The sequence below is a fragment of the Cydia pomonella genome, chromosome 26 (genome assembly GCF_033807575.1).
Source record: "Cydia pomonella isolate Wapato2018A chromosome 26, ilCydPomo1, whole genome shotgun sequence".
NCBI classification, from domain to species: domain Eukaryota; kingdom Metazoa; phylum Arthropoda; class Insecta; order Lepidoptera; family Tortricidae; genus Cydia; species Cydia pomonella.
The window spans coordinates 11,191,436-11,213,977 of NC_084728.1; the positions used below are offsets into that span (position 1 = coordinate 11,191,436).

At 42.6% G+C, this 22,542-nt stretch overlaps 1 protein-coding gene across 1 annotated transcript; it reads left to right on the forward strand.

Moving 5' to 3' along the window:
- The first annotated feature begins 189 nt into the window (after positions 1 to 189).
- On the forward strand, positions 190 to 22,332 carry LOC133532288 (vacuolar protein sorting-associated protein 53 homolog). The gene is made up of 17 exons (XM_061870892.1): positions 190 to 450; positions 4,729 to 4,935; positions 5,387 to 5,605; positions 7,237 to 7,360; positions 7,502 to 7,620; positions 9,227 to 9,394; positions 10,601 to 10,730; positions 10,849 to 10,919; positions 12,931 to 13,068; positions 13,773 to 13,911; positions 14,808 to 14,943; positions 15,856 to 15,964; positions 16,256 to 16,381; positions 16,883 to 17,034; positions 18,902 to 19,035; positions 20,391 to 20,584; positions 21,326 to 22,332. The coding sequence occupies exons 1-17, from the start codon at positions 328 to 330 to the stop codon at positions 21,416 to 21,418; spliced, it is 2,382 nt and encodes a 793-aa protein (XP_061726876.1). The 5' UTR covers positions 190 to 327; the 3' UTR covers positions 21,419 to 22,332.
- Positions 22,333 to 22,542: the final 210 nt, after the last annotated feature.

The following is a 22,542-nucleotide window of genomic DNA, read 5'->3' on the forward strand; positions in this document are numbered from 1 at the left end:
TTAAAATGTGATCATTTTAGGGAATATATTGAAAACATATTGTATGTCTATGTTGAAATCAAATTTAAGCCTCCTATTAATACCATTCGCAGCCACAAACTATCACAAAAATACAAGGTTGCAGTCACATTACGTTGAATCTTTGCTGGCTACGCTTCACCATTAAATCGAAATATTTGAAAAGTGGTTAGTTGCATTTTGAACATCAAAACGCACGGCAAAAGTGACGTTAACATTTATTTGACAGTGACACTAGTGACAGTCAATCCTAATATTTGAGATTTGAGGAGTTGGAGACGAATGATTTCAGCAGAATTTGGGTGAAACATGGAGTCCAACGGGCTGGACGACAAGGATGTAGGGCCGGAGGTGCAGATCAGCTTCCCCGAATCCGTGACGAGCCGCATTGAGGAGCTCATGGGCGGCACAGAGCAGTTCGATAGCGAAGAGGTAAACAAAACAGATTTCTGCATTTTAACATGTCATGTAGCTTATTTACCACTGCAGTATAAATTATTATTGTTATAACAGTTGCCTCAGGACCTAGTAGTCCAGTTTATATAACAATGTTGTGTCCTAAATTTAGTATTTTTTTTTATATGAATCCTTTAGTTTACATACATTTAATTTTCATATTTACGAGTATAAGTACATGCTTTCTAAGTAAACAAGCTAATTTACATTTAATTTAAAAAGTAAGACCTTAATTTTTAATCCAATACTTCATTGACCCAAATTGATTGATTAAATTTTGATAGCAATCATCAATCAATGATTAAACTAATGAGAGTGGAGCGGAACTCGTTTACCTGACGGGAAGAGCTAAAGTGAGGATCAAATTCTAAGGTGAAGGCTGTGTCACTGTACAGGTGCGAAACCTGGTTTGTCCACAAAGACCTAATGACAAAACTCCCATGTGCTTATAAACAAATGCTTTAAGCAACTCCTGCATATCTTTTGGCTTAACTGGATCACAAACACTCTCTTATGGAGAGTAATATAGGGTGGAGATCCACCATGGAAATGGCACTGGATTGTGAATATCTTCAGGAAACCTGACAACAACCTATCCAAAGTGAAGGAAGATGTAAATTCCATGGAGCAAGAGCTGAGTGTATTGAGGATGGGGTGGGAAATCCCTCCTCAATTGGAGGAGGGTATCACAATATGGACCGGCAAGAAACTCGGCGGGACACATCTTTTCAAAACATTACATCTTGAAGATGCATTAAATAAGAAAAATAAAATACAATTTAGATTACTATAGAAATCATGCAATTACATACAGTAGCTACTTTTCTTTATAGAAAATTGATAAAAATATATATATATATATTTATATATGTGTATGTCATATAAAATCATACAAATACGTAGCTCTTTCAGAAAACATATCGAAGTCTTACAAAAGAATAAGAAAAATGAAATTAATAAAGAAATGAGAATATACATTATGTAAGTCTGACAGATTGCTAGACTTACAAAAAATATTTGATGCGCTTTCTTACCTGAGCTATGTCACCTATACAATGATTTTACATATACACATAGTACAATGATTTTAATTGCTACTTGTTTTTACAGTATCTAGTTTGGACCATGCATGTTTGTCTGTCAAGTAGTCCTCGACTCTGTAATAAGCCTTCAACATCAATGACTTCTTTAAGTAATTCTTAAGAGCTGGCAAGGGTAATCTTAAAGCATGGTCAGGTAACTTGTTATAAAAATGAATGCATTGCCCAACAAACACATACATTACATATTATACATTTCAGCTTGTATTACTTATCATATAATGATTGTTTTTTTGTTATAATAATAAGAATTAAAATAGAACATCAAAATAGAAAATGAAAAACTTCCCATTATTAAAAAACACAAATATAAAACAATGTCAATAATAATTATTAAGAAAAAAAAACGACTTCAATGAGGGAGACCGGTGAAAGAAAAATTATTGTTTTTTGGATTTCATACAATGAAATTAAAAAAATTGTCTTGAAAACCTAATTTGCCTAACAAACATAACGATGACGACAAATCGCCAAGTGGGAACTATGCGTCGTTGAAGAGTTCCATTCTGATCAGCATCAGCAATTCCACTTCATCAAATATCCCGTTTTTAAATGTAAATGCTTGATTTGTTGATGAAAATACATAATTCACTATATGTATGCCTTTCACATTTGAAGAGTTCTGTCGATTCACCGTAGATTCTACCAACAGATCTCAAGCTTGACAAAAATGTGTCTTGAAAACCTAAATTGCCTAAAAAACATAACGAAGATCACAAATAGCCAAGTGGAAACTATGCATTAAAGAATTCCATTCTGATCAGCACCAGCAGTTCCTCTTCGTCCAATGTCACTTTTTTAAATGTAAATGCTTGACTTGTTGATGAAAATACAAAAATCACTATACAGGATGACCTTAGCCATTGGACAAACCCTGAAATCCCACGTAGGGTTACTGCTCAGGACTGCTCTGACGTTAATATTTTTTAAATTAGCACAAAAGAAAAATAATTTTTTTTTAACAAAAGTTATTTGCTATAATCGACAACAAAAAGAAACATAATGTGTTAATCTTTGGCAGTGTTTTTGACAATTTGTTCGATATATTTGATAATGATGACATTTTTCAATAGTCAGAAGCTTATTAGCGTCATAAATATAAATAATTATTAAAAAGGTTGAAGGTTCCATACCATTCTTTTAGCATATTACCTTAGGAGCTACTAACACATACAGGCTGCTCCAAAGTAAAATATGGTAATTTGTTAATTTCTTGGGAACCGCTACACCGGTTGTTATGATACGTTGTACACTGGTTCTAAATACCCTAATGCATATGTACTTTTCGGCTTTGTCCAATGGCTAGGGACACATTGTATGTATGCCTTTCACATTTGAAAAGTGCCCTCAATTCCTCATGGATCCCATCATTAGAACTGAGTTTTGACAAAAACGGGACCAATCTGTATGTATATAAATTCAATCAAAAAAAAAATTTCTAAATCGGTTTAGAAATTACGGAGTCATGAAGTAACAAACATTTAAAAAATAAACAAAAAATAAATAAACATACAACTGAATTGAGAACCTCCTCCTTTTGAAATATTGAAGTTGGTTAAAAATATATACAAATTAAATCTCAGAACTAGAAAGTACAAAGTAAAGAACGTCAATAAAAAATCAACACAAAATCAAAAATAAAATAACATAATAAATTAAATTTAAAATAGTTCTAGTACAAACAATATAAACATTAATTAATCAAAGCATGGTACCATAGATCGAAAGAAAGAAGAAAGAGCATTGAATGATTTGTCTATTGTAGATAGGATTAGTTTATAACTTTACTGACCTTAAATAAATAATTTAAGCTTTGTGATGTGATGTGATGTGATGTGATATTTATTGGTAAATATTTACATTTACAAGTCCTTTTATATACAATTATCTTGTGATAGATTTTACATTTTACATTGTTTTACTTACTTTTTAAATGAATAAGCAACAAAATTTTATTTTCCAGCATTTATTGGTGCAGTGCTAAGGTTCTCAGTCTTCGAGCAACACCGGGAAAGGAGAAGGCATTCGTACTATACTATTTCCCCTCTGCCGAAGCATAGGTACAACTGTACCTATGGCGGTGCATGTTGTGACTCGTCCGTACACAAAAAGAGATCGAGGTCTGCAAGATTTGTCTTTGACGTGTGTCATTTTCTATGTATTTGTGTCGTCATTACAGATTGGATTTTGTATGTAATGAGTGAGAACTGCGACTGTGTGCACGTTTCCCCACACAAACAATGGCACAATGATTTGTTCGGTAAGATATCGCTCAGGCTCCTCCCTTCTGACGTGTCGGAAGCCGGTGTTGCTCGAAGTTGTCAGTAGTGCCCAATATTAAATTGTTGAACCAAGAATCAAATAAAATCAAATATTCAAATAAAATAGCGTATTAAACAAATCGGAAATACAGAAGTTATTCTCAGAACATGTAAAGCCTAACCCAATATGCATAATCAAATGAAGGGTTAATTTACTACGAGTATATGAGAAAATGTAACACAGTTGCGATATTACTTTTATTTTCAGAAAATAAACAAGCTGGTTGCTGTTGTTGGGCAATCAAAATTACGAAAACTAATCGTCAGCATCCTTCTCCGAAAAATTTGAGGAATTTTGGGTTACAGTAATAAATGTTATACACAATTATAAATAAATAAATAAATAAATAAATAAATAAATAAATATTATAAGACATTATTACACAAATTGACTAAGCCCCACAGTAAGCTCAATAAGGCTTGTGTTGAGGGTACTTAGACAATGATATAATATAATATATATTTATAAATACTTAAATACATAGAAAACACCCATGACTCAGGAACAAATATTCATGCTCATCACACAAATAAATGCCCTTACCAGGATTTGAACCCGGGACCATCAGCTTCATAGGCAGGGTCACTACCCACGAGGCCAGACCGGTCGTCAATTTATAATAACTGATTAAGTAAAAAAAATAGTGTTTCATTTTCAATGACAACATAATATTACATAATTTTACGACAACCCTAGGTCGCTGTCGTGTGTCATTTGACGTCATCGCACCAAGAATGCTGGAAAAAGTACGATCACCGAACATTGCTTTTTAACAATAAGTTGGACAACTTATTGTTAAAAGGCCACTTGTGAAATTAGTATTTATTTTCAGTTTGATGCAGTATCATACATCAACCGAGTGTTTCCGACGGAGCAGTCTCTGGCTGGAGTGGATAGTGCAGCGGCGCGCTGTGAGATGCGCCTGGCGGGAGTGGAGGCGGACATCAGGCGCCTCGTGAGGGACCAGGCGCAGCAGCGGCAGGACGGCCATGAGGCGCTGTTGCAAGCCCAGCAATGTATTGCTGACTTAGCTTTACAGGTATACCCCCTTAACAAATATTCAAAAATATTAAAATGCTTAAATATAGATGATATTAACTTACAGGGTTACATTAAATTGATGGCTGTTTGTTGATGACAATAGACATCAACAGGCAAGCTCCTCATCAATTTCATTTTCTTTTTACAGTTATGATGTGGTCTGCAATTGTAATCATCTTATTATAAAAATAAGCTAAAAATATTGTATTTGTTTGATTAATTAACTGTTCCATTCCATGAATACATGACCACGCAAAATAGGCGCTCGTTTGCCTCCTCTATCATAAAAAAAAGTCATCGAGTTGTGGAAATCTGCCCGTACTACAGTACAATACAATGGGTACATGAGCTGACTTTAAAAGAAGTTTTTTTAAATGAAAAAATAAAAACCACCGTTGTGCAAAAAATTTATAATGTTGTGCCATAGATTCTGCATAATATTTACTCAGGTGACAGATATAAACAAGAAAGCGGGCCGCAGCGAGAGCATGGTGCGCGAAATCACCGCCGAGATCAAACAGCTGGACCGCGCCAAGAGCAACCTGACCGCCGCCATCACTGCCCTCAACCACTATCACATGTTGTGTGGAGCTGCCACGTCGCTCCGCGCTATGGCCTCGCAGCGGCAGTACAGTGCCTTACTGCCTCCGTTACAAGCCGTCATGCAGGTAGATAACATTATCATATATCTGGTACTTTGACCTAGTGCGGGTTATGGCTCTACATCTCATAAATATTTTAATAATTAAACTTCACATTGGTTCATCGTGGTGCAACACACTGGCTGGCGTCCCGCAAGGTGGCGTGTTGTCTCCCCTCCTTTTCTCTATCTTTATTAATTCTATTTCTCGTGACCTCCTTTCCTCTTATCATTTGTATGCCGACGATCTCCAAATTTACTCACAGTGCCCGATTGCTAACTTATCTTCTCTGATTCAATCCACCAACTCTGATTTAGAACGCATTCTGCACTGGAGCTCCTGTTATGGAATTAAAGTTAATCCTGCGAAGACTCAAGTCATTATTATTGGTAGCCCTATGAATATAGCAAAGGTGAATTTTGAGAGTCTGCCTCCTATCTTATTCGATGGGGTCCAGATCCCGTACTCGTCCCAAGTTAAGAATCTGGGAGTGATTTTGGATCGTACTCTTTCTTGGGGTCCGCAACTTAATGAGGTTGGACGAAAAATTTTTGCTGCCGTGGGATCGCTTAGGCGTCTCCGCAACTTTTTACCGCTTGCCACTAAAATTGCGCTGGCGCAATCACTTCTTCTTCCTATTCTAGACTATGCTGACATATCTTATCTCGATCTTACAGAAGAGCAATTAAACAAGCTTGAACGTCTTCAAAATGTGTGCATTCGTTTCATTTTTGGGCTACGGAAATTTGACCATGTCTCCAGCTTTCGGTCACAGCTCAAGTGGTTACCGATACGTTTTCGACGTAATACGCATATCCTTTCTCTTCTCTACAGTACCTTATTTATTCCTAATACTCCTGGTTACCTTAAAAAGCGGTTTAGTTTTCTTTCGTCTGTTAGGTGTTCTCAAAATCTTCTTCTTGCTCCCCCTCGGTCATCTAGTAAGTTCTACATCAAATCCTTCACTTTCCAGTCTGTAAGAATGTGGAATGCTTTGCCCATTGATATAAAACGAGCTCAATCCTTAACCATTTTTAAAAAACGTCTTAAAGAGCATTATTTATCACTTTCTTAGTCTTGGTCATTTTATTCATGTAATTAAATTCTCCTTTATTTTCTCTACCTGGTTGTTACTTCACTCCCTAGAATGCTTAATATTTATTTATGTAGGTTTATGTAGTGTATTATTGTAATTTAAATAATTTGTGTAGTTTATGTAGTGTATGTTTTATTGTTTGTAGTTTATATTTTAAAATTAACATATTATAAGTATACTTGTTTTATTGTTGTTTTGCACTGCCCAATAGCCTATTTCTTGCCACCGGTTCGCTATCTGAAGGTTGTCTGGAAGAGATCGCTTTATAGCGATAATTCCGCCTGTTGTTACCTACTAATTTAAGTCCTGTCTTTGTTTGTAATATGAGTATTTCTTTAGTAGTGCACAATAAAGAATTTTATTATTATTATTATTATTATTGGTTCCATCTGTCATTAGTTTTGCAATCCTAGATAATCTGTAATCTACGCGATTATACGCGTCATCTGCGTCAAGTTTTGCGCGTTTATGTTTTGCCTCTTAATAACAAAAACTTTGAAAACATACTGGTGTCGGCTATTGTAATGAACATACAACAGAAGTGAGGGTATTTCCCCCGCAGGTGCTGGAGCACTTCTCGCGCTACCGCGACATCCGCTCGCTGAGCGCGCTGCGCGACGACGTCACGGCGCTGCGCCACGCGCTCGCCGCGCAGATCCTGGCCGACTTCAAGGAAGCTTTTACTGGTACTCTTCTCTTGCAATGTTTTCATATAAAACAAATATTACTTTCGAATAAGACTCACTTTATTGAGCGAGACTCGAGTTCGATACTCCAGACTTTTTCTTGCTTTCACGTTATGGTCACGTTAAATGTATTTGTTTCAGCCGGTAAAGCGAGTACAGTGTCCGCAAAGACTCTGAGTGAGGCGTGCGGTGTGGTGGACGCGCTCGAGCCCAAGGTCAAGCGGGAACTGCTGACATGGTTCACCACGATGCAGTTGCAGGTGAGGCCTCGCAGTGCCTATTATGAGAGTACTTACTTTACTCTCTGCCTCACAGTTTATCACAAGGCATTCTACTTCTGCATTTAGCGTTCATCTTTACTGGATGGAAGTAGAGGGAAATCGACTTCCCTCGAGAGGGAACTCAACCTCCCTCGAGAGGGAACTCAACCTCCCTCGAGACGGAACTCAACCTCCCTCGAAAGAGAACTATCTAATAAAGTTAACATAGCTAGTTTTGCTGAAGAGAAACATTCTTCTACCGATTTACGACACTATAAAAAAAACTACGTCGGTGGCAAACAATTATACGGCCCGGCCCGCTAAGCAGTCTCCGTAGCCTATGGACGCATGCAACTCCAACATGCCTTTCCCTCGACAAAATCTACCTTGATCATTTGAATTAGGTATTTAGTAAAGAGAAACTGCTGATGAAGACCGTAAATTTATTCTTGTTTATTTTTCACCCGACGGTCTCATCGGAAGATCAGCGCTGGAAGTCGCCAGCATTATGCTGACATAAGACCCGGATTTTGGACCCGGGTACGTCCTTAAACTACGTCCAAAAGAGAGGTATGGGCATTGTGAATGTCATCTCGCTTTGTGTGGTAGGGCACAGCCAGTGGATGTCATTCCAGATCTAGAGCAGAGCCCAACTGGAGAAGTACCTCCACCTTACAGAAAACAGCAGCCAAATAACACTAGACCCTACTCATAGTGTTGTGTTCCTGCCGGTGAGTAAGGTTGCTAGAGCTCAACGAACGGGGGCGGGTTTAGGGTCGGCAACGCGCATGTAACTCCTCTGGAGTTGCAGGCGTACATAGGCTACGGTGACTGCTTACCATCAGGCGGGCCGTATGCTTGTTTGCCACCGACGTAGTATTAAAAAAAAGAGACGTTTTCGTTCTACGTTTTTAAAAGCTTTTATTTTTAACTTGCAATGTATGTATGTATGTTTGTTCGGGTGGAATCTTGCAACTCAATTTTGAAGCAGATATCTTCAGCCGATTGAGCTGAAATTTTGTATACACGTTTAGTTTGGATGACAATGCATGATAAATTATGTGACGTCATTCTAAATCCAACATGGCGGACCATTCAAGATGGCGGAATAGTTATTTTTAATGCACTTCTACAATATGGGTATCAAATGAAAGGGATTGTTGACAGTAACTCGAAAAAATATGTGACGTTATTCTAAATCCAATATGGCGGAACATCCAAGATGGCGGAATAGTTATTTTTAAAGCACTTCTAAAATATGGGTACCAAATGAAAGGGATTGTTGAGAGTAACTCAAAATAACTAAAAAGTAAAAAATAAAATAAAAGTAAAAAAATCTTTTTAATAAAAGCTTTTATTTAAATGCTCTAAAAAGAAGAAAATAAAATTTTCTTTTAAAATTTTAATCATCAACTTATAACCTCTTTATACACAATTTATATGTTCATAAAAGCTTGTCGCGAGGTTTTTCTTATGTGTAAATTGTCTCGTTTGTGTTTACGAATAAAAATATTTATAATATATTCTAAAATGATGGTATACCGTTTTATGAATGATGAATTCGGTAATTGTTTTGTAAAAAGTTTGAGTAACTGGCGTGTGGCAGGAGTACGAGCACCTGTTCTCGGCGGAGCAGGAGTGCGCGCGGCTGGCGCACGTGGAGCGGCGCTACGCGTGGCTCAAGCGGCACCTGCTGGCCTTCGAGGACGGCGCCGGCCACGTGTTCCCGGCCTCGTGGCGGCTCAGTGAACGAATCGCCGCGCATTTCTGTGAGGTAACACTTAGTAGAATAGCTCTTGAACTGAAACGACTGCACTTAAAGTGACATTTGAACGGGCTGCGCGACAGTAGCGCCCCTAGTGGCGAATTCTCGACGTAGTCTCTATTGCATACTTTTTTTATAATATCGATATAAACAACCCCCGTGCATATTTGTGCATATTGACTTGTCAATCTGGTCTCCCTAATTATGGAGTCGACTTTATTGTGCTTGGCTCACACACATCGTATGTCGCTACATCAAAAGGCATTCAGGCCTTTGAAGATGGCGCCGGCAACTTTTTTCGAGGTCGTCGAGGCTCAGTAAGCGAATCACTACACATTTGCGAGGTAAGAGGTAACTCTTTTTCAAGGTACCTAACATTTCAATGAGGTAACACTTTTGAAAGACAACATTTTAGTGAGGTATTCCTTCATTGAGGTTGCACTTTTGTAAGACTCCTAACCTGAGTAAGGTTGCTTGGTAGCCACGCGTTGCGCGGCGCTACACGACCACACGAAGCTGACAAGGCATCTATTACCCGCGGGCGACGGCGCTCGCAATGTCTTTGCACGACCTCGGGAGGCTTAGTGAACGATTCACTACGCACTTTTGTGAGTTAGAATATTTGTGACTTGAACTATATTGTTTTCCTATATGTATGGAACAGTATTATTTCAAGGTATTATTTTTCTTTCTACTTCTATTTTGTATAAATGTGTATTTCTCTCGTTTGATTTTGTATTATCTGTTTTTTTGTCATTTTATTATTTGTATTTCCTGTGTGTACTGTGGCAAACAAATAAACGGATTATCTATCTATCTATTTGCAGTTTTACGAATTAACACTTTTCGAAGGTATCGTCTTTTAGGGTTCCGTACCCAAAGGCTAAAAACGGGACCCTCTTACTAAGACTCCACTGTCCGTCTGTCAGTATGTCACTAGGCTGTATCGCATGAACCGTGATAGCTAGACTTGAAATTTTCACAAATGATGTATTTCTGTTGCCGCTGTAACAACATATACTAAAAACAGAGTAAAACAAATATTTTAGTGGGGCTCCCATACAAACGTGATTTTTTTGCCGATGCAATGCAATGGTACGGAGCTGTTCGTGCGCGGATCCGACTCGCACTTGGTCGGTTTTTTTGGATTTCTTAATTAAGAGTCTTATTTTGAAACTATATTCAATCTACTAATAATACAGTTTATATTTGTAGGTGACGAAAACCCAGCTAACGGCGCTGCTCGCGGCCCGGCGGAGCGAACTGGACGTGAAGCTGCTCCTCTACGCCATACAGAAGACTTACGCCTTCGAGTTACTACTCCATAAGAGGTTCCAAGATGATGGTGAGAGTCATAAAAAGGCCTTCCTTTCCATTGTATATTAAATAATTTACAACTAATAGTTATATATCTGATGACATCTGTGTAAGTGGAAATAAATAAGATGTGTTCATGTGTGCAGGAGCGACGCTCCCCGACAGCGCGGAGCTGAACGTGGACCCTCAAGCCGTGTTCGACGCAGACGCCAAAGACGTAAGTTATTTTATTTTATTTTTGCCTTCAACACCTTCGATTCGTGGGGTTCCGCAAGGGAGCATCCTAGGCCCGTTGCTTTTCCTAGTTTATATAAACGACATGCAGATGCCAGCACAGTTGTAATTAAATCAAACTACTCGACTACATATGAATCTGACATAAACAATACACTTAAAAATACTATCATCAACTGGCTGGCAACGAACAGACTAAATAGAAACATCAATAAAACAACATTCATGCAATTCCATTAATCAAAATCTAAATCAATAAATCTTGACGTAAAATATAATGATCATATTGTTGAACACATAGACATAACAAAAATTTTAGGCATTGACATAGACAATCATATAAGCTGAAAAACACAGACCTTAACGTTATCCAAACGAGTAAATAGTTTTTGTATTTGCCCTTAAAAGAATTGCAAAAAATTCGGATCGGAAAACTGCGTTAAGTGCGTTACTAGCCTATTGTGGAGATGTAGGATCAATTCTTCGCTATGGTATAATTTTTTGGGGCAACTTTACAAACATAAAACTAGTTTTTAATGCCCAAATAAATTGCATTCGTGCCATCCGTGGTTTTAAACGAATTGAAAGCTGTATACCTTATTTTTAAAGATCATTTCCTATTTTTTTCTTTTAAATAGATTTAGTTATAACTCTTTTAAATGATTATATGCTTTAGATGCCATACCCAGTACGCTATTTAGCAAGAACGCATTTATTTTGTACTTGAAACGCCTGTTCCTAGAATTTTCAGACACGAATGGGAACAAATCGGGGTTTGTTTTAATAAAAACTGACACTTTACAGATATAAAGACTGATGGTTCACTAATGTTTAACCAAAACAATGTTGGCAAAACGTTTCACCAAAGTATTATTTGGCAAATATGTTATTCCGCAAATGTATCATTTTACAAAAAGTCACTTGACAAATAATCATTTAGTAAATAATACATTATTACAATATGTCAAAATACAAAGTATCAATTTTATATTTTTCATGTCACCTAGTAATATGTTTAGCAAATTTATACATTCACCAAACTTTGAGGGAATAATTCTGCATGGTTGCAATTTTCATTTGGGCCAGATTATTTTTAGGTAAGTTACTTAGTTGCAAGACAAGCAAGCAATCGTTGCTGACATTTTTCGCGTTGTTAAAAAAAAAAAAAACCTCGAACCCTAAGGCGGGAGCAAAGCTCCCGCCTTAGGCTTCTAACCTAACCTATCCGAGTCGGATTGCCCCGACAGGTCTGGCTCACTTACAGTTTATTAGTACAGAAACACATGTCAAATAATACATTATAGCAAACATTTTTTGACCAATGATAGATTTATTTGTTAACTTTGTTGTTAAATAATCATTTGTCAAAAAGATCTGTTATAGACAGGACAGGTAATATTACAACATTGAAGATGGACATTTATTTTTTATGATATATATATATATATATACTTTGTACTATAAGTTTCGGCTGCGTGACATTAGTTTTTTATTATTACTTATTTCTTAAATTAGTAATAATATGCATGGACTAGATTAAGTAGTTATGGTTATAATAACACTAATTTTCCAATGCCTATCGGCTGAACGTATTAAGGTTCAGTATTTTTATTGTAAGATCCCATGTATGTACCATATGTTCTTGTCAATAAATGATGATTGGTTGATTGAATATTGTTTGTGTTTCAAAAATGTGTCAAAGGTGACTTTGACCGTGGCCACAGAGGCGCACGGCGGAAGATTATTATTAACTTATTATTAAGTTTACAATGGCGATATACTTAACTTTTTAAGGTTCCGTAGCCAATGTGGCAAAATCAGAACCCTTAGAGTTTCGTCATGTCCTTCCGTCCGTCTGTCCGTATGTCACAAGGTACTGTATTTGGTAATCCGCTACTTATTTTAGAAATTTTAGAAGAAAAAGAAGTTATTTCCAAGACTGATGTGGAATATTCATCACCGGGTATTTTAGTAACATTTACCTGTCATCACAGCCCGGGACTATGGGCGGAGCCGCGCGCCCAGGCGGCCCATGGGTCGGCATCATCGGCTCCTGCTTCGAGCCGTACCTGTCCATCTACATCAGCAGCCTGGACTCCAACCTGGCCTCGCTCATGGACCGGTTCATACAGGTCAGCCTAGACTGCAGGGACCATGGGTGAGCCGGCGCCCAGGCGGCCCATGGGTCGGCATCATCGGCTCCTGCTTCGAGCCGTACCTGTCCATCTACATCAGCAGCCTGGACTCCAACCTGGCCTCGCTCATGGACCGGTTCATACAGGTCAGCCTAGACTGCAGGGACCATGGGTGAGCTGGCGCCCAGGCGGCCCATTGGTCGGCATCATCGGCTCCTGCTTCGAGCCGTACCTGTCCATCTACAACAGCAGCCTGGACTCCAACCTGGCCTCGCTCATGGACCGGTTCATACAGGTCAGCCTAGACTGCAGGGACCATGGGTGAGCCGGCGCCCAGGCGGCCCATGGGTCGGCATCATCGGCTCCTGCTTCGAGCCGTACCTGTCCATCTACAACAGCAGCCTGGACTCCAACCTGGCCTCGCTCATGGACCGGTTCATACAGGTTGCTTATACAAAGTCTCTACATTCCATACGTCTAAATCACAATAGCAACCGAAAACATATATACACTATTTTTGTACAGTTACAGGGAAAAGTAACAAAAATAAGTAGGTATACACAAACGTCTCGGTTTTTATTACATTTATTTATGACGCTAATGTTAATTATCCAGGTTTGAGAAGATTAAAAAAGTGGTATTGTTTTTATGTGTGTTGTACTTGAAGTAGTATAAGTTATTACTGTTAACATGTCGGACAGGACGCGAAGACGCCCGCGGCGCCCACCGCGCCGGCGGCGGAGGCCGGCGCCGTGCTGTCGTCCTGCGCCGACCTGTTCCTCTTCTACAAGAAGTGTCTCGTGCAGTGTGCCCACCTCACTACTGGGGAGCCCATGCTAGGTAGGAGGCCGACAGAGGCCGCTTGTTCCTCTCACAGGATACGAAGACCTCCGCGGGGCCGACAGCGGCGCCGTGCTGTCGACCTGTTCCTCTTCTACAAGCAGTGTCTAGTGCAGTTTGCATACCTCACTACCTGCGAGCCCTTGCTAGGTACCATCATAGGCCCCGGAAGGCCAACAGAGGCCGCCCTTTGTTCTGCTCTCGTCGTAAACTGTAAACATATTCCAGGACATAATATAGTTTAAACATTTATTTTCGATGTAACATTAGCGTCTCGACGCTTCCCGAGTGTGATCAGTTGATCACTCAGGAAGCATTTTATCATAAAGGATACTAAGAATAATCTTAAAACTAACTATTCTATAATAGGTACAACTAAAATGTAAGTGCCTAAGTAAACAAATAACTGTACAGCATTGTTGCCCTGGCTGTGATGCAGGCGTTTAGCCGTCGCGAAACAAGTATGTGACGTATGTAAGGTCCGACCGAGAACGTTTTTTGGGTTTCGGCCGAGACCGAGACCGAGACCGAGATATCGGTCGGACCTTAGACGTATGTGTCGTCACCGCGGAGCGAGGGGAGCGCGCGCGGGGCGAGGGGAGGGCACTTTGCTTTTGCAGCGGCGGGATGTAAAATTGGTCAATTTTACATTTTATTTAATCTGAGCGATTGATAATTTTACATTTTAATAACGGTGTCAAGCAAGACCCAAAAATGTGCCGTCGGAAAATTAATTAATTTAATTAATGTAGTCAATTTATTTAGTAAGTGTTTTCCCATGTTTGGGGGTTCTGCCACCTACACCTCCAACACTTGCTCCGTAGTCCACCTGGTGCCCCGCTAACGTGTTTCTCGACATGTGTATAACCGAAATGTGTTTGTGTGTACACGTACAGAGCTGGCGGGCGTGTTCCAAAAGTACCTCCGCGAGTACGCCAGCGCCGTGCTGCGCGCCGCCGTGCCGCGCGCCGCGCCCGCCGCGCTCACGCTGGTCGCCAACCTGCACGGGCTGGCCACCAACCAGCCGGCTAGGTGAGTACCTCCGCCGGTACGCCGCGCTCACGCTGGTCGCCAACCTGCACGGGCTGGCCACCAACCAGCCGGCTAGGTGAGTACCTCCGCCGGTACGCCGCGCTCACGCTGGTCGCCAACCTGCACGGGCTGGCCACCAACCAGCCGGCTAGGTGAGTACCTCCGCCGGTACGCCGCGCTCACGCTGGTCGCCAACCTGCACGGGCTGGCCACCAACCAGCCGGCTAGGTGAGTACCTCCGCCGGTACGCCGCGCTCACGCTGGTCGCCAACCTGCACGGGCTGGCCACCAACCAGCCGGCTAGGTGAGTACCTCCGCCGGTACGCCGCGCTCACGCTGGTCGCCAACCTGCACGGGCTGGCCACCAACCAGCCGGCTAGGTGAGTACCTCCGCCGGTACGCCGCGCTCACGCTGGTCGCCAACCTGCACGGGCTGGCCACCAACCAGCCGGCTAGGTGAGTACCTCCGCCGGTACGCCGCGCTCACGCTGGTCGCCAACCTGCACGGGCTGGCCACCAACCAGCCGGCTAGGTGAGTACCTCCGCCGGTACGCCGCGCTCACGCTGGTCGCCAACCTGCACGGGCTGGCCACCAACCAGCCGGCTAGGTGAGTACCTCCGCCGGTACGCCGCGCTCACGCTGGTCGCCAACCTGCACGGGCTGGCCACCAACCAGCCGGCTAGGTACTTACGATATAAACCGTCTTCAAACTAAAGTCTTTCAGTCGCTAACAAACTTTTTTCCACACCTCGTGCATTTATACTTGAAACCGTAGCAGCGCTCTGTAGGAGATTATCTAGCTTTATATTGACGTTTATAGTATCCTTCTTGGTCAAAGTAGTATAATTAGGCCGTATGTTTGCCGGCTGCAAGACAAGTATTTATGTGTAACATACGTTATATGTGCTCAGCACGCAGAGGTACAGCGCGGCGGAGATCTCCCGCGTGACGTCCGTCATCACCACGGCGGAGTACTGCCTCGAAACTACGGTCCATCTGCAGCAGAAGCTGAAGGAGAAGGTAACTGCCGATCGTTGTAACACCCTCACTTCATTACACTTTATTTTGTTATCTTATAAAATATGTACATTTTGACTAATTTTCGAAACAGTTAATAGCCACATTTATTTTAATTATTTACAAGCTCATGGGTGTCCTACTGCTGGGGAAAGGGCTTTATTTTATTTTGTTACGTATCTTGAAATGTCCTAGTAACGCCTTACAATTTGTGGGACCCAACGGGTGGTTGTCTTGGTCCGCAGGCTGTCGACCCTGACCCGGTTGATATTCAAGTTTCGAGTTGTGTGGCAGGTGGCGCCGCGCCTGGCCGCGCGCATCGACCTGACCGCGGAGCAGGAGCTGTTCCACGCGCTCATCGCGGACTGCATCGCCGCGCTGGTGGGCGAGCTGGAGGCCGCCTGCGAACCCGCTCTACAGGTGACCACTGTTCTACAGACGGAAGCGTTTTAACTTCTTTCAGTAGAATACAAGAATTGGACTAAGAGGCAGGAGGAATTTGGTAAAAAAAAAACAGTTCAGAAAGGAACAAAAGATATGGCGCGCCGCGAGAAATGAACAAATGGGGAAACGAGGGGAATAAAAAAAGGGTGTACACATTTTTTAAATACTATGCTCGTGGTCTCGACATTAACACTAGCTATTATAACTGCGTATACTGTACAGGGAATGCGGTCTAATGGTGGTGGAATGGAAACACTCGTTGTAGTTTACTGATTTTATATATTTTTTATACCGTCCAGCTAGTTTACAACCCCGGAATGCTCGCCTGCAGATATTTTTTTTTCATCTGGCAGGGCGATAGTTCTGAATTCAAGTACATCATTGTTGCCAGTTATCTTGAAAAAGACTGTGAATGTTTCCAACCTTATAAATTATAGTTGAACCTAAAAGAGATATATTTGGTGATATGTCGTGGAGGCGATGGCGCGCGCGGCGTGGCTGCACGTGCAGACGGTGGGCGACGGGAGCGCGTACGTGGCGCAGCTCGTGCTGCAGCTGGCCGGCGCCGTGCCCGCGCTGCGCGACCAGCTGGCCGGCTCCAGGAAATACTTCACGCAGTTCTGTATAAGGTATGTCAACATTATGCTCATTCCGAAGGCCCGTTGCACCGAGCTGATAATTGACTCATTTTTTGTGAAGCAGTAACGCCCACGAGCGTTGGCAGAAGTGAAGTGGGAACACCGGTCCGTTCCAATGGTCGCAGGTTCGAGTCCTGCCGGAGGTGTAAAATTTTCCATTTTTCCTTTTATTTCAAAATTTGTAGTGACGCTCGCAATATGACCTGAGACTACGGTGCCGGTTTTGGTCAATTCTTACGGGTAGATGTTGCCACCCGCCACCCTAACCCGTTGAGGGAAGGAATGGAACGATTCGCGCACATCCGGTAGGCCTCGGTTTTTTTTTTCTTTTTTTTTCTAGGGGGGGGGGGGTGATCCGAGTGGTTGTGTGAATTATATAGGGAGGCAGCAGTGGAGGAGATAGATTATAATAATGCGTCGAATAAAAGAGATTTAATTAATGATTACATTTAAAGGTTAATCTAATGCGTTGTCCTAAGACCCGATGTTAAGTGTCAAAAAGGCCCCGAGTGAGCTTGCACTTCCGTTTTGTTAACACGAGTGGGCCAATTGCCCAATATCGATGATGCGCGGCGCGGGCGCGGGTGGCTGCGACGTAACGTGGTGACGTGGCCGCATACGCAGGCGTGATGCAGTGCAGATGACGCGACGCTGTGACATATATCGATGACGTAGCCGTGCCGTGATGCAGTGTACGAGGTGCGTGCCTAACATGTGGGACTCCCGTCTAGGCTAATGGGCCCCACGGTATACCCACTAGGAACCCCCCATATACCACCTCGCCGCCTTATTGGTGGGGTTACAGGAACGCTTGCGTACTCATCCGCGACCCCACCGGCGGCAGCCGCCCGCGAACGGCTCCTTCGCGAATGCCCGAAGGCCCTTCACGTGAGGCGCGCCAGATGGTTCGACGCGCCCTCCTCCTCGGCCTCCGTCCCGCAATGTAGCGGACCCCCCCGAGCCCGCCACGAGGAGGCCACGGGCGCCAGAAAACTCCCCAGCGCCCGGCGGCAGATGAGGTACATGGTTCTGCCGCAAACCACAACTCGGCTGCAGAGGACAGGGAGAACGGCACACCGTAACACCGACACTCCTCTTCCTCTGCAGCCCCACCAACGCCGCTACAGCGGAACGACCCCGCCAAGGTCGCAGGGGATAGGGAGAGTGGCGCATCGTGATACCATCACGCCTCTTCCCCTGCGATCCCACCTCGGCCGCCGAAGATAGGGAGAACGGCTCACCGCAATACCGACACTCCTCTTCTTCGACGGTCCGCCTCCAACGCGTCACAAGCAGGCTTAAGCGCCCACTTGGAGCGTCCTCCTCGGGCCAGTCCGCGCCTCGAACAGGCCGGCCCTGGTTGCCTCTTCGCTTCACCGTGGGTGACTAAGCCACGGTTACTAAGCCCCTCCACCACGACAAGGTGAGCAACCCGCGGGGGGATCCGGTAAGCCTCCGTGGCTCAACTGACAGAAGCGATTGGACCGATGTTCCAATGGTCGCAGGTTCGAGTCCTGCCGGAGGTGTAAATTTTCTACGCTGACAATTCCCTGCAATTTCTGGGTGGACGAGTAACGACGGTATCGACTGTTAAGTTTTACTTGTTGGACCAGCAACGTACGGCTAATTCACACTGTCAGGTGACAAATGTGACAATTGTCACCGTGGTGAAACAGGGGCTCATACAGGCTCCATTCGACAACTGCCAACGCGACGAGCAATAATATGACATATACTTTTGTAAGTAAGGCACTGCCGTCTGAATTAATGCCCTACAAAAAAACATCGTCCATTTCATAAAGGGAAATCCGTGTTGTGTGACATTTAGTGTACCTACTTTATACGTTTTTATTTATAGATTCGCGAACTCGTTCATACCAAAGTTCATCCAAAACATATACAAATGCAAGCCGATCTCGACGGCGGGCGCCGAGCAGCTGCTGCTGGACACGCACATGCTGAAGACTGCGCTGTTAGACCTGCCTTCAATAGGTAAGTAAGGTGACGAATTAAATGGCCCAGGCAAATTACACCGGAAAAGGGGATCAGCCTCGGATTCAGAGATAACCTGGGTATTCGTATACACCTTCATTAAGGCGTTCTACAAGTTGCCTTTAAGTGCTTAACCGATTTTTATAACATTCGACCTTGAATAACTTCCGATGTGCACACGAAATTTTAAGAGAACCTTAACGCCGTTATGAAGGCGTGCTTTTAGTTTCCGGCTTTTTTTTTCTCTTTCCGAGGCCAAAATGCCACAGCTAAAATTTTTTTTTTGTACATGGTTAACTGAATTTTTGGAAACCTTTTTTTAAAGACCTAAAGAGTTAACTAAAAATAGTGGCAGAGGTAAGACGTTTAAGACTTCTTATCTTATCTTATCTTATCTTATCTTATCTTATCTAAAACACATGTTACAGTACAGCAAGATTTGTGGAACGAAGTTCCTTTCGGACGGTTGGCAGATGGGGCATTTTTTGGCATAAATTTCATTTTTGGTACAAGCTTTTATCGCTGACTGTACTTTTTTTCACAGGCAACTAATACTCATCGAGACAATTCTAAAAACCCCATACACAATTAGGTTGCGTTGTTTTATCACAGAGTTCCTATGGCTACCTCCTGTCTCCATCATCAGATCAGCTTGATGGTACCATAATATTGCATTGTCACCCGACTTACATATATATGCAAATTTTCAGCTTCATCGGAAACCGGGAAGTGGGTCAAATTTAACTTGCAAGATTTGTCCCATACATACTAACAGGGCAAGTTAAATAAAAGCTTGTAAAAAGTGTAAAAAAATTCCGTCACGGCCGTCTTTTGTTTCAAATTCTTTCCCCAGAATAAGTAGCCTAATTTCACCGACTTACGTATATCCTATAGTGGCGCAATTGGCAAACAGCCGCTTAGAAACAGGTGGTAACAGCGACGATCCGGGTTCGATCCCGGACGTGTTTTACTTGAATTTCATATTTTTGTTTGACTAAGCGAGTGTGAAGCTCGAGCTAAGCGTATTAGTTTCCGGTTGTACAAAAATGTTATCTTATGTTTAGTAAGTTTAGTTGTTCTCCCTGCTTGTATGCCGCATTTTTGAACTGATTTGTGAAATTTTGTGAGCATATTCGATAACGATTATTTTGCTGAATAAGTTTTTGTGTATTTGTTAATCAATAATATAATAAGTTTATAAATAATAATATACTTCGTTCCATCCGAGTGTTCCACGACACTCACGCGTTATTATTTTTTCATATTACAACCCATTAAAAAAATACATTATTCTTACATTTTCAACATGCTATACGATCAATGAATCTTAGTGTAAAGCTAAACGTATCTTTCAGGTTCCGAAGTAAAGCGTCCCGCGCCCGCCACGTACACTAAGGTGGTGATCAAGTTGATGACCAAGGCGGAGATGATCCTCAAACTCGTGATGGCGCCGCTGGAGGGGGCGGGCGGCGCCGCGGGAGGGGGGGAGGCCTTCGTGGCGCAGTTCGTGCAGTTGCTGCAGGATGCCACGCTGCAGGACTTCCACAAGGTACGGACCTAACTCTTGGTGGCGCTGCTAGAGGGGGGGGAGGCCTTCGTGGCACAGTTCGTGCAGTTGCTGCAGGATGCCACGCTGCAGGACTTCCACAAGGTACGGACCTAACTCTTGGTGGCGCTGCTAGAGGGGGGGGAGGCCTTCGTGGCACAGTTCGTGCAGTTGCTGCAGGATGCCACGCTGCAGGACTTCCACAAGGTACGGACCTAACTCTTGGTGGCGCTGATAGAGGGGGGGGGGAGGCCTTCGTGGCGCAGTTCGTGCAGTTGCTGCAGGATGCCACGCTGCAGGACTTCCACAAGGTACGGACCTAACTCTTGGTGGCGCTGCTAGAGGGGGGGGAGGCCTTCGTGGCACAGTTCGTGCAGTTGCTGCAGGATGCCACGCTGCAGGACTTCCACAAGGTACGGACCTAACTCTTGGTGGCGCTGCTAGAGGGGGGGGAGGCCTTCGTGGCACAGTTCGTGCAGTTGCTGCAGGATGCCACGCTGCAGGACTTCCACAAGGTACGGACCTAACTCTTGGTGGCGCTGATAGAGGGGGGGGGGGAGGCCTTCGTGGCGCAGTTCGTGCAGTTGCTGCAGGATGCCACGCTGCAGGACTTCCACAAGGTACGGACCTAACTCTTGGTGGCGCCGCTAGAGGGGGGGGAGGCCTTCGTGGCGCAGTTCGTGCAATTGCTGCAGGCTAAACATACGCCCTGCGATATAAGTTAATTATATATTTTAATTTCAGGTCCTTGACATGAAAGGTGGTCGTCTGAGCAAGGCGCAGCTCAGCGCATTGGACGCCTTGTTCAAACAGGCAGCGAGAAGCGAAGGAAATTAAAAACATTATTTTGAACCTTATTCCAACGAGTCCATTATAGTAGCCGCCTGGAGTAAAACACTCTTACGTTAGATGCCGTTAGGGCCTCGCTAAGGCAAATATGGTGGAAATATTCTAATAAAATAAAATAGTAAAAATGTAAGATATAAATTGGATATACATAGTTCCTAAGTATTAACATTATAGAGATTGTTCGCACCTGAAGCCTTTTTGCTATTTGGTTCCTAGGTTCCTACAAAAATGATCCAACTTGTTCGGGGCGTCTCCGGTGTCCACACTGTACTGTACTGTACTCAACTCAAGTCGGCGGGTGCCGGGGTTGTTTAACGACGTCTTTTTATAGTTAAAAAACAATCAATCTCTCAGAATAATGAGTGTAGTATAGACGGACCAGTCTGACTCTGCATGAACTTGGCAATGACAAAATGTGGGATGTCATCATTAATTTCAAGTTTCTATGATAATTTGACGTTTTTAATGGCATCTCCTCACTTTGGCTTATTGAAGTCGGTGCCAAGTTATCATTATTATTTAGCAGTCTTTGCGGCTATATGATGATCGCGCTTTTGTCTTTTGCTATCATAGATAGCCGTCAATCTTTGTGTGACGCATGATAAGTAACCATTATATCACTACTGATATGAGCTGGAGATTTTATGGTAATGGGTTTGAAATTAAGGGTATTAAATTATCTATGATAATTGCTAAGTGATTTGATTGTATTATTGCGATATGTATATTTCGGGAATAAAGTAAATGTATTGATTAAGTTTATAAAACTTCACTCACTGGACGTCCTTACATATAAATTCTAATTCTAATTATACTTTCTACTAACACACCTAATATAAGTTATTACTTACTTAATATGGATGTATGTGTGTCCGAAATAAATGCTTTCATTTCATTCATAACGCCGATTTTGAGTATGGTCGAGCCTCGGATCAGAAAAAGCACGATCTGTAGGCTCGGCTCAGCAGCGTCGCGACGTATATCACGCGCGACCTTACTACCCGTCCCACTCCCACGCTAATTAATACGGTTACTCAGTTAGAATAAGTTTTTGGCAAACATTTAATTTTTAGTACAAGCTTTAATCGCTGACTGTACTTTTCTTTTCACAA